Raw genomic sequence first — 13,934 nt, forward strand, 5'->3', positions numbered from 1 at the left:
TAGAATCTCTGGTTTTACTCACATCGGCCAAGACGATATTATTATTGGCCTGGACGATCGAGCTCAAAACAGAAGTTCTAATAAGGATTTCTTGTTAAGGCAGCCGTAATTAACTGATCGGCATGGACGATAGGCTCAATACAGAAAAAATTTGCCGACATAATCAATTTAGGTATTCTATATTTTTGGAAATCGGCCAGGATGATCGTGAGATTGGTCTGGACGATATCACACAATTATGTCTAAATTAATCCAGGAATCAAGTAATTAAGGATGATTGATACGATCACATCATCCTGGACGATCGCAGGATCGGCCAGGACGATCTATTCAAAAAACCCTTAGTTACTCCTGGACGATAAATATCGGCCAGCTTGAATTCAGGGCGATGTTCAGGACGATTTTCCTCTGATTTGAACTGATCGGCCGGGACGATAGTGATATCGTCCTGGACGATCAAGCCAATTTTCAATCGTCCAAGATCATCTTCAGGGCGATACTCTGGCTGATCTTCTGAGATTTGTACTGATCGGCCAGGACGATGTACATATCGTCCTGGACGATAAAGTCGGCAACTTGCAATTAATGAGCTCCTTTGAAGCTCTTCTATTTAAGAGCTTTAGTTCAACGTTTTTGAACATCCTTGGCTGTTGTCTTTACCTGTGAAAACCTAAAGGAGAGAGAGAGGATCTTGTGAGGGGGAGCTTGTGAGGGGATTCACAAGGGGTTACTCCAAGCATGTTCCACTTCTTCTTCCTTTAGTCTCTTTTCCTTGGAAGGGTTGGGGAGGTAAGTTTCAGCAAGTGATCGAGGTTCTCTGCCTGCTTCAGGAGGAAGCAAAAAGAGGAAGGTTCTAGCCTTGCGAGTGTGGCAAAAAGAGGTGTTGTAAAGGCTTCTCCGCCTAGCTGGTGGGCATAAGGAGAGTCAGATTGTAGTGCAATACTGGAGGGCGCCTCCGGGGAGTGGACGTAGGTCGAGTTGACCGAACCACTATAAACCTTTGTGTTCTTATTTTTTACTACTTCCGCACTTAAATTTTCGCATTGTTTGTTTGTGGTTTTTGGTTTGTGATATTGTTGAGCTTTGCTTAAATTTTTAAAATCAATTCACCCCCTCTTGGTTAGTCTTGGGCCAGTTCTATAGGGCTTAACATCCCTATCGAACTTTCAAGTGGTATTAGAGCCTCATAGCCTATGTTTGAAATACAATATCAACTTCAATATCCTGCTCCTCCAACCTCCCAACTCTTCTTTACTCAAACAGTTCCTTCAATAACTTCACAGTACTCGTTCTCCACCCAGGGATGAGGACCTCGGGGGACCGAGGGAGGAGGAGGCTCGCTCCTGATCCTGCTCCTCTTCGCCAGCACTCACAGTTTGCCAGTTAGTGGAGAGATTTGATCGTTGGGAGACCCGTTTCGACGTTACGTTGTTGCAACAGGAGCAACAACATTCTGAGGACATTGCCCGCTACGAGCAGCATCACACAGAGGACTTAGCTCGTTTTGACAGCTGCTTTACTCACTAGTAGCAGCAGCACGACCAGAACATAGCCTGGTTTAATGCTCAGTTTACTAAGCTTGCTATGCTACTTTCAGCAGGCTCCACCACCTCCACCTCCATCTGATGATCTTGGATGCCTCGTTTTTTGTTTTAGTTTCTATTTTATTGGATTGCTTTCTTTTCTGTATTGTGTTTTTCATTGCTTTAGTTTTTTTCTGTTTCCTCCTTTTGAGATGTCAAAAGGGGAGTAGTATGCTTGTACTTGTTTATTATGTTTGTACTTGTTTGGTAAAAAAAAAGCTTGTTTAGTTTTGCATTCTGTTTAGAAATTAATTTTTATTTGTTTGCCATCATCAAAAAGGGGAGATTGTTACCAAACCTGTTTTTGGATTTGTATTTTGATGATAGCAAACAAATCTTGTTTCACTACGACTGCCTTTTCACTGCACTTTTCAGGACTCAAAGATCGGACGGAAATCGGATCAGCTCAAGACTGGTAGATTAGGGTTGAGTCAGTCTTGTATTTTATTTTTCCCTTCTTGAGTCAATTTGTAAATGTTTGAAGTGACTGATGTTAAGTAACCCTACACACACTTGAGAGATTTAGAATATCTGTTTTTACTCACATCGGCCAGGACGTATTATTATCGGCCTGGAGATCGAGTTCAAAAAGAAGTTCTAATAAGGATTTCTTGTTAAGGCAGCCGTAATTAACTAATCGCCTGGACGATAGGCTCAATACAAAAAAAATTTGCCGACATAATCAATTTAGATATTCTGTATTTTTGGAAATCGGTCAGGACGATCGTGAGATCGGCCTGGACGATATCACACAATTATGCCTAAATTAATTCAGGAATAAGAGTAATTAAGGATGATTATACGATCACATCGTCCTGGACGATCGCGTAGTCGGCCAGGACGATCTATTCAAAAACCCTTAGTTACTCCTGGACGATAAATATCGGCCAGCTTGAATTCAAGCGATGTTCAGGACGATTTTCTCTTATTTGAACTGATCGGCGGGCGATAGTGATATCGTCTGGACGATCGAAGCCAATTTTCAATCGTCCAAGCTCATCTTCAGGGTGTAAATTTGGCGCGTCTTTTGAGATTTGCTACTGATCTGCCAGCGACGATGTACATTTCGTCCTTTGAATCGAATAAAGTCTGCAACTTGCATTAATGAGCTCATTTAAACTCTATATTTAAGGCTTTAGTTCAAGTTTTTTGAACATCCTTGGCTGCTGTCTTGACCTGAGAAACTAAAAGGAAGAGAGAGAAGCGGGAGAGAGAGAGAGAGAGAGAGAGGATGATGAGGAGCTTGGAGGGGATTCACAAGGTTGGCTCCAAGAGCTGTTATTAGGTTAACTTCTAGAGTCTGCATTCCTTGGCTGGCTTGTCTTGACCTGAGAAAACCTAAGGAGGCAGAGAGAGCAGGCGAAGCACGACAATGAGTGAGAGAGAGACGAGGCGGATCTTGTGAGGAGCTTGTGAGGGATTCACAAGGGTTGCTCAAGCATTGTTCCACCTTCATTCTTCCTAGAGCCTCTTGTCCCTTGGAAAGGGTTGGGGAGGTAAGTTTCAGGAGGTGGGGGGGGAATCGAGGGTTTTCCGTTTTGGGGGGGGGCCTGCTTTTTCCAGGAGAAGCAAAAGGAGGAAGGTTCTCTACCTTGCCGGGTGTGGCAAAAAGAGGTGTTTGTAAAGGCTTCTCCGCCTAGCTGTGGGGGCTAAAGGAGAGTCACGATTGTAGTGCAATACTCGGAGGGCGCCTCCGGGGAGTGGACATAGGTCGAGTTGACCGAACCACTATAAACCTTTGTGTTCTTGTTTTTTATTGCTTCCGCACTTAAATTTCCGCATTGTTTGTTTTGTGGTGTTTTGGTTTGTGATATTTGTTGAGCTTTGCTTAAATTTTTAAAATACAAATTCGCCTCTCCTCTTGGTTAGTCTTGGGCCAGTTCTATAGGGCTTAACATCCCTAACGAACTTTCAATAGATTGATAAAAAAAAAAAAAGGAAATGGAGTTGGCTTTGAAAATATAATAAAGGCAAAGTTTTAGGTCCACATGAGGTTTCTTGTTGATATTTGGACATTTATCTAGTTACCTAAGAAGTTTGGTTAACAAATTCTTTTAATGGAATTTTATTGACCAAGAGGATGCTTGCTAGGAGAAAAATTATTTTATACCAATATTTAAGAATAGAAGAGATATTCTATATTATAACTTTTATAAAAGAATCAAATTGGGACTTAAATAACCACATTATGAGAGAGAGTAATTGAACGTAGACTTAATAAAATTACATCATTATTGGAGAATCAATTTGAATTTATACCATAATATCACTATTGAAGCAATTTCTTATGTTAGGACAATCAATGCAAAAATACTGAGATTTGAGGAACAAATTCATATGATTTATAAAAGAATCAAATTGGGACTTAAATAACCACATTATGAGAGAGAGTAATTGAACGTAGACTTAATAAAATTACATCATTAGTGGAGAATCAATTTGAATTTATATCATAATATCACTATTGAAGCAATTTCTTATGTTAGGACAATCAATGCAAAAATACTGAGATTTGAGGAACAAATTCATATGATTTTAATTGATTTTGAGATGAAATGTGATTGAGTAATGTGAGAATTGATTTGGTGCACTTTAAATAAGATATGTGTGTTCAAGTTAAGTTGAAGTTATTAAAAATATATTTGATGGAGCACTGAATTGTATGAGAATTAGTCATAAGAGTGATCGGAGAATTTTCATATAAACCATGGTTACATTAAGGGTTATATTTAAGGGCTTTGTGTTGGTCATGAATATGCTTATGAATAATGAGGCGACTTGTTGTATGCTTTTTATAGGTGATATTTCATCAATGAGACATAATTTGGACTAAGTGGAAAAGTTATAATAATAAAAAATACTTTGTTTAGAATGTAGAGGGCTTAAAATTAGTAGAGCAAAAATTGAATATTTGTCATGTAATTTTATTGGGTGTGATGCCAATTATTGTCAATTAATATTATTAATTGATGAAGTGATATGTAGCTGTGATTGATTAAGTATCTTGAATCAATTAAACTCGAGAATGAAGATATATCTTTTAGAGTTAATGCTTGATGATTAAAAAAGAGAAAATTTTTAAGAGGATTATGCAATACGAGGGTATTATATAGACTTAAATATTAATTTTTAATTGCGAGTGGGATGATTATATTATTTAGATTGGAGTGTTCAATAGTAAAAATGTGGCTTATTACCAAGTTGAACATGATGAAAATGAAAATTTTATATGGATCCATGGCAAAATTGGAGTGGATAATTGTATGAAGGATCATATTAGAGCGACATTGAGTAGCAACTATTGAAGATAATATAGTTGAATATAAATTTATATAGTTTTGAAATGTATAACACAATTTAGAAATGCACCTATGTATCAACTAGAATGATTGACCTTATAGGTAATATGTGTAGAAGTTGTTTATATAGATTTGTGAAGAATATGTTTAAGATGGTAATGATAATGATGTGCCACAAAAGCATCACCCTTGCTGCTGTTGCTTATTGACAGTCAAGCCTTGATTCTAGCTAAATTTTCTCTATCTTCTCTTATAAATTATTTTGCATTTTTCCCTCTCTCTTGTTGGAACTACAAGCATTGCCCTTGCAACTGAGTGCTCCAACTTTTTTGTGCTATGTTCAATGACAATTGGACCTGTTGGCATGACCCACACAATACTAGGATTGCTTGAGTGTTGTGTAAGTGCAAAGAATGTGATGGGGACATCAGATCGTGGAAGGTTTATCAGAGATGTGGCCGTCGATCTACGTCCCTGATCGAGTCTTTGTATTTCTGATTCCTTTTTGTTATTTCATTATTTATGTATTTTTATTTGTTTATTGTTATTTTGGTCTTTCCGTTTGTACCCTTTTATTGGGATCTGTCATGTATGAGCCCAAAGGGCAATTGAGTCTTTTATTTTCTTTGAGTCCATTGTACTTGGCTATATATAGCCTTTTGCTTATTGTTTCATGTAATGAATGATTGATTATGAAATATTCTTCTTGCATGAGCTCTTGTGCGAGTTTGAGTGTTTGATGGAGAGAGATCCATAGGAGAGGGAGATTTGCGCACCACCCACCAACCTTGGAGACGGCCGGGTTCATGGTTCTTTATCTTGTTTGATTACCTTGACTCCCCCCTCCACCTAAACCGCCAACCTTCTCCCCACCCGGGTCTTTCCTCTCCACTCCAAAACCACTTCCAATTCCCTTCTCACATCCCTCACCCGAACCCCTATTCCCCCTTCCCAGTCCACGGCCAAGCTCCCACCCGAGCCCAAACCGCCGGCCATAGGCTTTAGCCGTCGGCCACATTCAAGCCCCTATTCCCTCTTGAGTTTCCTAATTGGGTGTGAGTTGATTTGGGATAATTTGAATTTCAATTCTTTGAATTTGAATTTCAAAATCCTTCCTAAAATAATTCATCTATTTTAGGAAAGTTTATATTTTTGATCTAATTTGAAATTAAAATTCAATTGGATTTAAAATAAACCTATCCTAAATTCAAAACCTAAGTTAAGAAACTTTAATTGCCCTCATTAAACTCCCCCTTGACCATCAATGCCGCCGGCCCTCTTAGTGGTTGGATTAGGAATTCTTTCCTAAAACCCAACCCCTCTCTTTGGAAATATTTTCCCTCTCTTACCAGCCGGAATTTTCAAAGTTCAAGCCTTTAAATTACTTTCCAAAGCTGAGAGTGGAATAAAGAAATAATTCCCTAATTCCTCTCTATATCCCGCCGGCTCCCTCGTGGGAGTTTTCCTAAAATCTGTCCAGGTTACATTGTTTCTCTTTGGGAAGAGTTGGGATTTCACCTTGCTGCTGGCCGAAATTCTCCAAGACCTCACCTTGGGTTGCCTCTCTCTAATCTCCTCTCTTCCTTTTAATTCCCCATTGGACTTGAGACCAGAACTCTCCCTCCTCCAAATCCCCTTTCCTCTAAGCGCAGAAATCTGAAATTCCTCTCAGATTTCTGGACTAAACCTGAAACTATTTCAGATTTTTGGAAGGACACTTGGAGCTTGCTTCCTCTCCACTTGCAAGAGAAACTTCTTTTTCTTTGCTACCACTCGAGAGGCGTATCAAGTGCTAAGGAGATTCTACCTTCAATCATCCATGAATGGCGGATCCGGAAACTGATTACGGCATAACTTGGGATGAAGACGGCTTCGTAGACATCCTACAATCTACTTTCTTCGACGTGAATCCAAGAGTTGATCTCACCGTCAAGGATTACTTGGAGTGTACGTTGATCTATTTGGTAGAGGCTATCAACGAACACTTCAAAGGCATCGAGTGGAGGATCTCCACCTCTCCCTAACGAAGGTTTCTTTTTTCCCTTGCATCTTATTCCTTTTAGTCTAAACTCTCATTGGTTTGATTGCAGTCACGACGGACTATTCTGCATTGCTCTTGCTTAAGCTTAGTAATCGTAGGATTTGAGTGCATCTCAATGCATCCTAATTCTCATTGTTAGATTAGGGATTAGTTTGAAAACCACTACTGCTCATCTTGTTGTTTTTCTATTTATTTTGAAAGCTTCAAAATTCTTATCATGTGATTTTAAACATAAGCGGAGAACCACTAATTGCTTTATTTCATTGTTTGAATTTGCTAGTAGATTTGTTCTAGAATTATTCTGATCATAAGTTGTGCAAAATCTAAGTGAATTAAACATTGCATACGTAGTCTTGCACCAGAATGATACCTGGTTAGCTTTTTGTATGGATTAGTACTGTTGGACCGGCTCATTATTCTACATAAGTACACATACTAGAATGATTAGGGCTTGGCTGTGAGAATGAGAGGGCGTGACATAGAAGAGAAGAAATAAGAGTAAGAAGCAGACTAAGGAAAAATTAGTGGACAGGAAAAAAAAAAGTAGAGCTCATAAAGAGAAGTGATGATTGTCCTCTGATTTTGGCTGTTAGGGTACCTAGCTAAGGCAATGGATTTCAATTAAGAATGAATTGAAGCGGGGAAAGGATAAGAAAGAAAAAAATAGAAAGAAGATGAAGGAAAAATATAAAATGTAAGGTTAGAAAAGTGCAAGGAGATATGATGCCATGAGGAACATGCTAGATGCTCTAGTGTTGCCACCATCCAATGGTGATAGGAAAGAAGATGATATTGGAAATAAATTTGTCCAATGGAAATTAGTCGAGCCCTAATTGGGCTATTAAGATCTTGAGATGGGAATTGCATTTGTGGCTGAGATTGGGCTGCTTCGATAGAAGAGGTTGATTGGCTTGGTGCTGTTTCTTTGGGTATAGAATTCTCATTCCTTGTTATTGAACTTTGAGAAATTTATTATAAGAAAGTTTGGATTTTAACAAGGCCCAGAGAACATAAAGTACTCTGTAAAAGAGAGAGATCCAAAAAGAAATTCCACACTTGAAGCTTTAACCTCCTATTTATGAGAGCATGCCTTGGTTTGTTCTATAGGCTGGGTTGTATAAGGAACTATTTTTGATGGAGTAGTCAGGCACTGCTTTGGTTGGTTGTATGTCCTTGCTTTCATATTGCACTTCCCAGGAATGCGAGTTCCTCCCGAACAATTACTTGAGTGAAGTATTGCAAGACGAGAACTATCTACAAGTTAGATGTGAGTTCTTAATGAGAAGCGACTATTGAATACTAACTGTCTGGGTAATATTGTCAGGCACTACAAGCCGAGTACTTTATGCTGATATGCTGTGCTAGTGGGTGACTTGTTTTTGATAGTCAACTTCCTCTGCGTATGATGCCACTTGCCAAATGGTTTGCTATGGATGATTTGATCCAATTTGTCGGTTGATGTAGCTGAGTAGTCTTAAGCGGCTAGATTGAAATCATTAATGTCATAGCCCATCTTACTGAAATGACTCGATCAATCTAGCTCATGTCGATATAGGTTTACAAATGAGGGTATTGTTGACTACACTATAATGGGGTTAAACCAAAAAATCATGTCGATTTCTCTTGACTTTTATAATGAAGTATTATAAGCATTTACTGAGATTATCTATTCCTGCAGGGAAATATTGAAGCAGCTCAGGAGATATATGATAAAGCCATCAAAATGGCCCATGAGAAGCATAACTTGAAGATACTTCCTCTTTTGTATGTTAATTTTGCACGATTTACATTTGTGGTAATCTTCTTGGAAACTTGCTCTCATCTGATTTACCAGGAAAGATCATTCATGCTTTTGGACTTGCTGCGTATTCCTCACTCCAGTTTACACTTTCATGGTTTTATTGTACATAGTTAATGTATATCAGAGTTGTGATTTATTAAATATACTGAGACAAGACTTGTTACAGTTTACAATTATGTTGTGGTTCAATTAGGAAATAATGCCCATTATGAACAATGTGACTTTAATGTTTTCTTCAAACAAGTACATAAATGAAGGAACATTAGATATTAAAATAGCCTTTTTTCATTTTTTTTGCAAAAAAACATGGCTACTGATTAATGAGAATGAAAGATATCACTTTTATGACAGATATTTATCATAAATCTTATATTACAATGCATTGAGTATTGTTCCTAACCTTGGATGGTTAAGTTCCCTTAAATCTGAACATGTTGTTGAGGTTTGTTCAAAGCTTTCTGAATGGTTAGTGAGAGGCTTCTACAATATGTTTAGGATGCTACATTTCACATGCTGACAATCAAAACTTACAAAAAAAAGAAGAATTTGAGAATTGAAGAGGAGGAGAAAAGGAACTAACACATTTTATTCACTTCTTGTAAAAATAGATACAATATATAGAATTTAAGACATAAAAATAAAATGAAATACACCTAATATATGCTAGACTGTAAATAACATGGTACAAGATGTCTGATTTTAAATCAAATATTGTATATTGTACAGAGCTTTCCATGGAAAAACAATAATGAGAAATCTCAGAAATTAGAGCCTTCTGATTGAATCTATCCCTTTGGTACATGATTAAATATAACTCATTTGTGGCATGTGGCATAATCTGTGGAGATTTTCATTACATAGTAGAGCATGGAAAAAAAAAGTAGGACATATCTGTCCAGATTTACTTTATTTTACTGTCTAGATTTGCTTCAATGGATTCAGCCATATAATTATTTTTCGGATTTGCTTTCATCCATATAATTATCATTCATGTAATTGCTATCCAGCTTTTCATGAATTCAACATGTATTTATTTTCCAAATTTGCTTCCAGCCATGCAATTTTTGTCCAGATTTCAAACACAGTCCCTCAAGCTGGGTAATATATGTTTAGTGTTCCCAGCGTAGTGATTAGATTGTCAAAATTATCTCTAGAGAAAGTTTTGGTTATTGTCAACAATTTGCAGATGATCTGGAGTGTAAATAACAGAGATAATTCGATGATCAACTTTTTCTTATACAAGTAATGATCAATTTCTACATGCTTGATTTTATCTTGATGAGCAAGATTTTTTACAATATTTTTAACAATTTGGTTGTCACATAGTAATTGGATAGGTTCATTTTGAAATAGATCACTTACTGATGATTTATTATAGCCACTTCACTTCATAAATCCCATTGCCCATAGCTCTAATTCTTGATTCAATGCTACTCATGACAACAACTGGTTGCTTTTCCTCCATGTCACTAGATTATTTCCATTTGAACCTACAATATTTTTAGGTAGATCTGTTGTCAGTTATAGATTCTGGCCAATCAACGTTAGTAAAAAAATCTCAATAGTTTTGCATCTGTTTTTTGGAAATATAATTCTTTACCACGTTATTTTTATTTATCTTAAAATTCTCATAATGGCATCCATGTGCTCTTCATTTGGTTGTTCATGAATTGGCTTCTTAGGCTTATCCAAAAAAAATGTCAAACCTTGTATGAGTGAGGTAAGTGAGTTTGCCAACAAGTATCTAATATTGACATTTGTCTACAATAGCACTTCCTTCTTTGTCCCTAATTTGATATTAGGATCCATGTGACTATCTATTGGTTTGCATCCAAGCATTCCAATCTCTTTTAAGAGATGATATATCTTTGTGGGACATAGGAATGTCCATTTCGAAAGTACTTTAAGTTTTGGCTAGCAATTGTTCTTGATGGTAGATATCCATCATGAAAATCTCAAATAAGAATAGTATCATCTACATATACTATAAAGATAGCATATTATTTTTTAACTACTTGGGATAATCCATTAAATTGAGCTTGAGGAGATTGTTTTAGGCCATAGTGCAATACAGGGGCTTCTCGAGTATGCATAATTTGTTAGTAGGGACTTGTGAGTGGAATTCGGGTGATATTTTCATGCATATCTTGTCTTCATGATCACTATTAAGTATTAAGAAATATTTATTTATTTTTACTTCAAGTTGATACGTTGGCTAATTAAGATTAGTAGTAGGGGATGGAAGTAACTAAATAGCATTGAGTTTGGCAACATACACGAATATTTCTTGGTAGTCTCTACTATAATATTGAGTATATCTTTAGGTACAAGTTAGGCTCTGAGTCTTTCTATGCCCCAATCAGCTCTATAAAATAGAGGTTCCTTAATTGATCCAAAAAACATGTTCCAATCATATGAAATGTTTGTTGAATCCTGAATGTTAAGGTGATCCTAATTCTGAGTTTTGTTCCAAGTTTGAAGAAATAGAGCTTTGAGTACCTTTATTTGTTTCTTGTTGGAATTATAGTCAATGCAGTATTTCAGTTGGTTATTGTTTTTGAAAATTTGTTGACCTTGACTTTCTTTGATGTGGGGAAACACTTAGGTTTTCAAGTTAAGAGTTTTTTCGTAAGTTTCCAGCATGCCTCTTTGGTTTAATTAGGTTTGCGATATCGGTCACATTATATACCTCTTTTCTTCGGTTTAAAATCATTTGAAGATGATTTCTAGAAATCACGAGCCATTAATGTAGATCCTTCTCTAGTTGATATGGTTTGGGATGGTCCTATCATCACCTTCGTCAGACTTTCTTCCAACCGGACCTAAAAAAAGTCTCCTTGATATTAGAAAGAGGTTCAATGCCTAAAATTTTTCAATGAATCTCGTCAAGATCATTGATTGATCTCATGAGACACTTGAACACATGTTCTTATTGATGATCAATTTGTAGATTTGCTTCATTAAGAGGGTACTTCCAATCATGCCATTGACATTTGAGAATTGAAGTCTTGAATAACGAATAAGTTGCTTTAACCTAATTTATTGAGGATTTTATCCTTGAAGAGATTTTTGATATGCTCTTAGACTTTGAATAAGTTGCTTTTGGCAGTTTCCTAAATTTCATTGGTACTTGAGTAATAGATTCTCTTAATTCTTGATAGTCATGGAGTTGACAAGTCATGAAATCATCCCGATATTTTCTTATTTCCCGACTTTATATGTTGGATGTCCTTTTTATGTTGTAGGTGTTTATCTCGTCATGTAATCATCTCTTACTCTTCCGCAGGTGAACATCATCATGGGTTGTAACCATTGAAGATAGTTATGGCCATTGAATTTGTGTCCTGTGATTGAAAGAAAATTGTTTTTTGTCCATTGGTAGGCCGAGAACCAAGTACCCTAGGTTCATAGGTGACTGCAGACAGGGAGAATTTCCCTTCAAATGCCATGTCTTTTTTTGTGATGATGATGATGGCTAGAGCATAATAAGGAGCAACCTGGTCTCTGATAGCTTGAAGAATTTGAGAATTGAAGAGGTGAGAAGGAACTAAACCATCTATTCACTTCTTGTAAAAAATGGTACAATATATATAGTTTAGGACAAAAAAAGGAAGGAAATACTCCAATGCACTCTAAACAGGAAATACCATAATACATGATATCTGATTTAAATCAAATGTTGGATAGATCATAATGAAAAATTGTAAAGAAAAATCTCAAAATTGAAGCCGGATGTAGCATGACTGCTTGTATGTATCCCTTTGGTATGTGATTAACTACACCTCATTTATGTGGCAGAATTTAAGGAGATTGGTAGTAAAAAACAGCATTGAATTGTCCAAATTTTCTTCCACATTCGACCGTAGAGTTATTTTTCAGATTTGCTTGTAGCCAGGCCTCTGTTTAAAATTGCGCAACAAGAGGCGCGCCTCTGCGCAATTCTTCCCAAAGACGCCTCGAGGCGCACGCAATTTGGAGCCTGGAAGAGGCGTACGCCTCACCTTGTGTGAGGCGCGTCTCAATTGCGCAATTATGGGTGAGACGTACGCCTCATCCAAATGGCCCCCACCTACTTAAAATGAGCATTTTTTTTCCCTACACCCGTTCGGCTCCAGGCATTTCCCGAAAGCTCCCCTCCCGCAAGCTCCAGTTCGCGAAACAGAGGATCCCGCACGGTCGGCCTCCAATCCCACCACCTCTCCTGCCGGCGCCGCCTCTCTCCGGCGAACTTGAAGCGTCCGGCCGCCTTCTAGGATAAGTCCACAATCGATTTTAGGTATTTTTATTTAGATTTTGGTTAGGTTTTTCAAGTTAAAGGAAATCTAGAGTTTTTGATTTTTTAGTGATGGGATATGATTGCATTTTATATGTTCTTTGTATTTTGGGAGTTTTGTTGAACTAATATTTGTGATTTTGTACTTTGGGACATGATTTTATTGCATCTATTTTGTTACTTTCCACTATTTTCATATATCATTTAGATATTTTTATTGTAAGATAGAATATTGCTATTATTATCCTGCTAAAACCCTTAGTTTCTCATTTACGCAATTTTGTGTCCGTGAGGCTTACGCCTCAGACCGCCTCGAGGCTTACGCCTCGCCTCACCGACGAAAACCGCCTCGAGGCTTAATTACGCAATTTTAAACCTTGAGCCATGCAATTACTGTCCAGATTTCCAACTGAAAAAAAATTAAGTAATTTGTTGTCCACGTTTGTGTGTTGAAGGGAAGGAACTAGCAGTAGTAAATTTCAAACTTTTTAGTGATAACAAAAACCTGCATTGATAAGCTTTTCTGGTCCTATCTCAACGTTTCTATGAAGGCAAAGAAGCAAACATTTATGATTATGGACTTTCCATCTGAAAGTGTTTGTCTTTTCCTGCAGTCCTTGCATCCTTTTTTGCGTGCCAGAATACAAAGATGTAGAAGAGTTGGTCTTTGAAATGGAAGCATTGTATCATTTTATATATAAGCAAATGGCACGGGGCTAATTTTTGAAAAGAAGCTCTATTTATGCCTTGTAGGCTGTAAGCATCCATCTAAACAAAATTTTAGAACGTGAAGTAGTTAAGTTCAAGTATGAAACTGACTCTTTAAAAAACAATTGAAACATCTTGATTGCTTGTCATTTCTGCAGTTGGTTGGAAATCCTTCTTTTCTTTGTTTTCTTGATGCACTTTTGCTAGTCTACAATTACATACTTTAGTG

The 13,934-nt window shown here is 37.1% G+C and overlaps 1 protein-coding gene across 4 annotated transcripts in view; it reads left to right on the forward strand.

Annotated features, from left to right (window-relative positions):
- LOC110098711 (putative uncharacterized protein DDB_G0271606) overlaps positions 1-13,934 on the forward strand; it is a 50,775-nt gene that overhangs the window by 11,933 nt on the left and 24,908 nt on the right. For all 4 annotated transcript variants that reach the window (XM_028692782.1, XM_020825618.2, XM_020825619.2 and 1 more), the window contains one exon: positions 8,602-8,718. In XM_028692782.1, the coding sequence (XP_028548615.1) occupies positions 8,602-8,718 (117 nt within the window). The remainder of the gene's footprint in view (positions 1-8,601; positions 8,719-13,934) is intronic.

Source organism: Dendrobium catenatum, unplaced genomic scaffold (assembly GCF_001605985.2).
Source record: "Dendrobium catenatum unplaced genomic scaffold, ASM160598v2 original_scaffold_274930, whole genome shotgun sequence".
NCBI classification, from domain to species: domain Eukaryota; kingdom Viridiplantae; phylum Streptophyta; class Magnoliopsida; order Asparagales; family Orchidaceae; genus Dendrobium; species Dendrobium catenatum.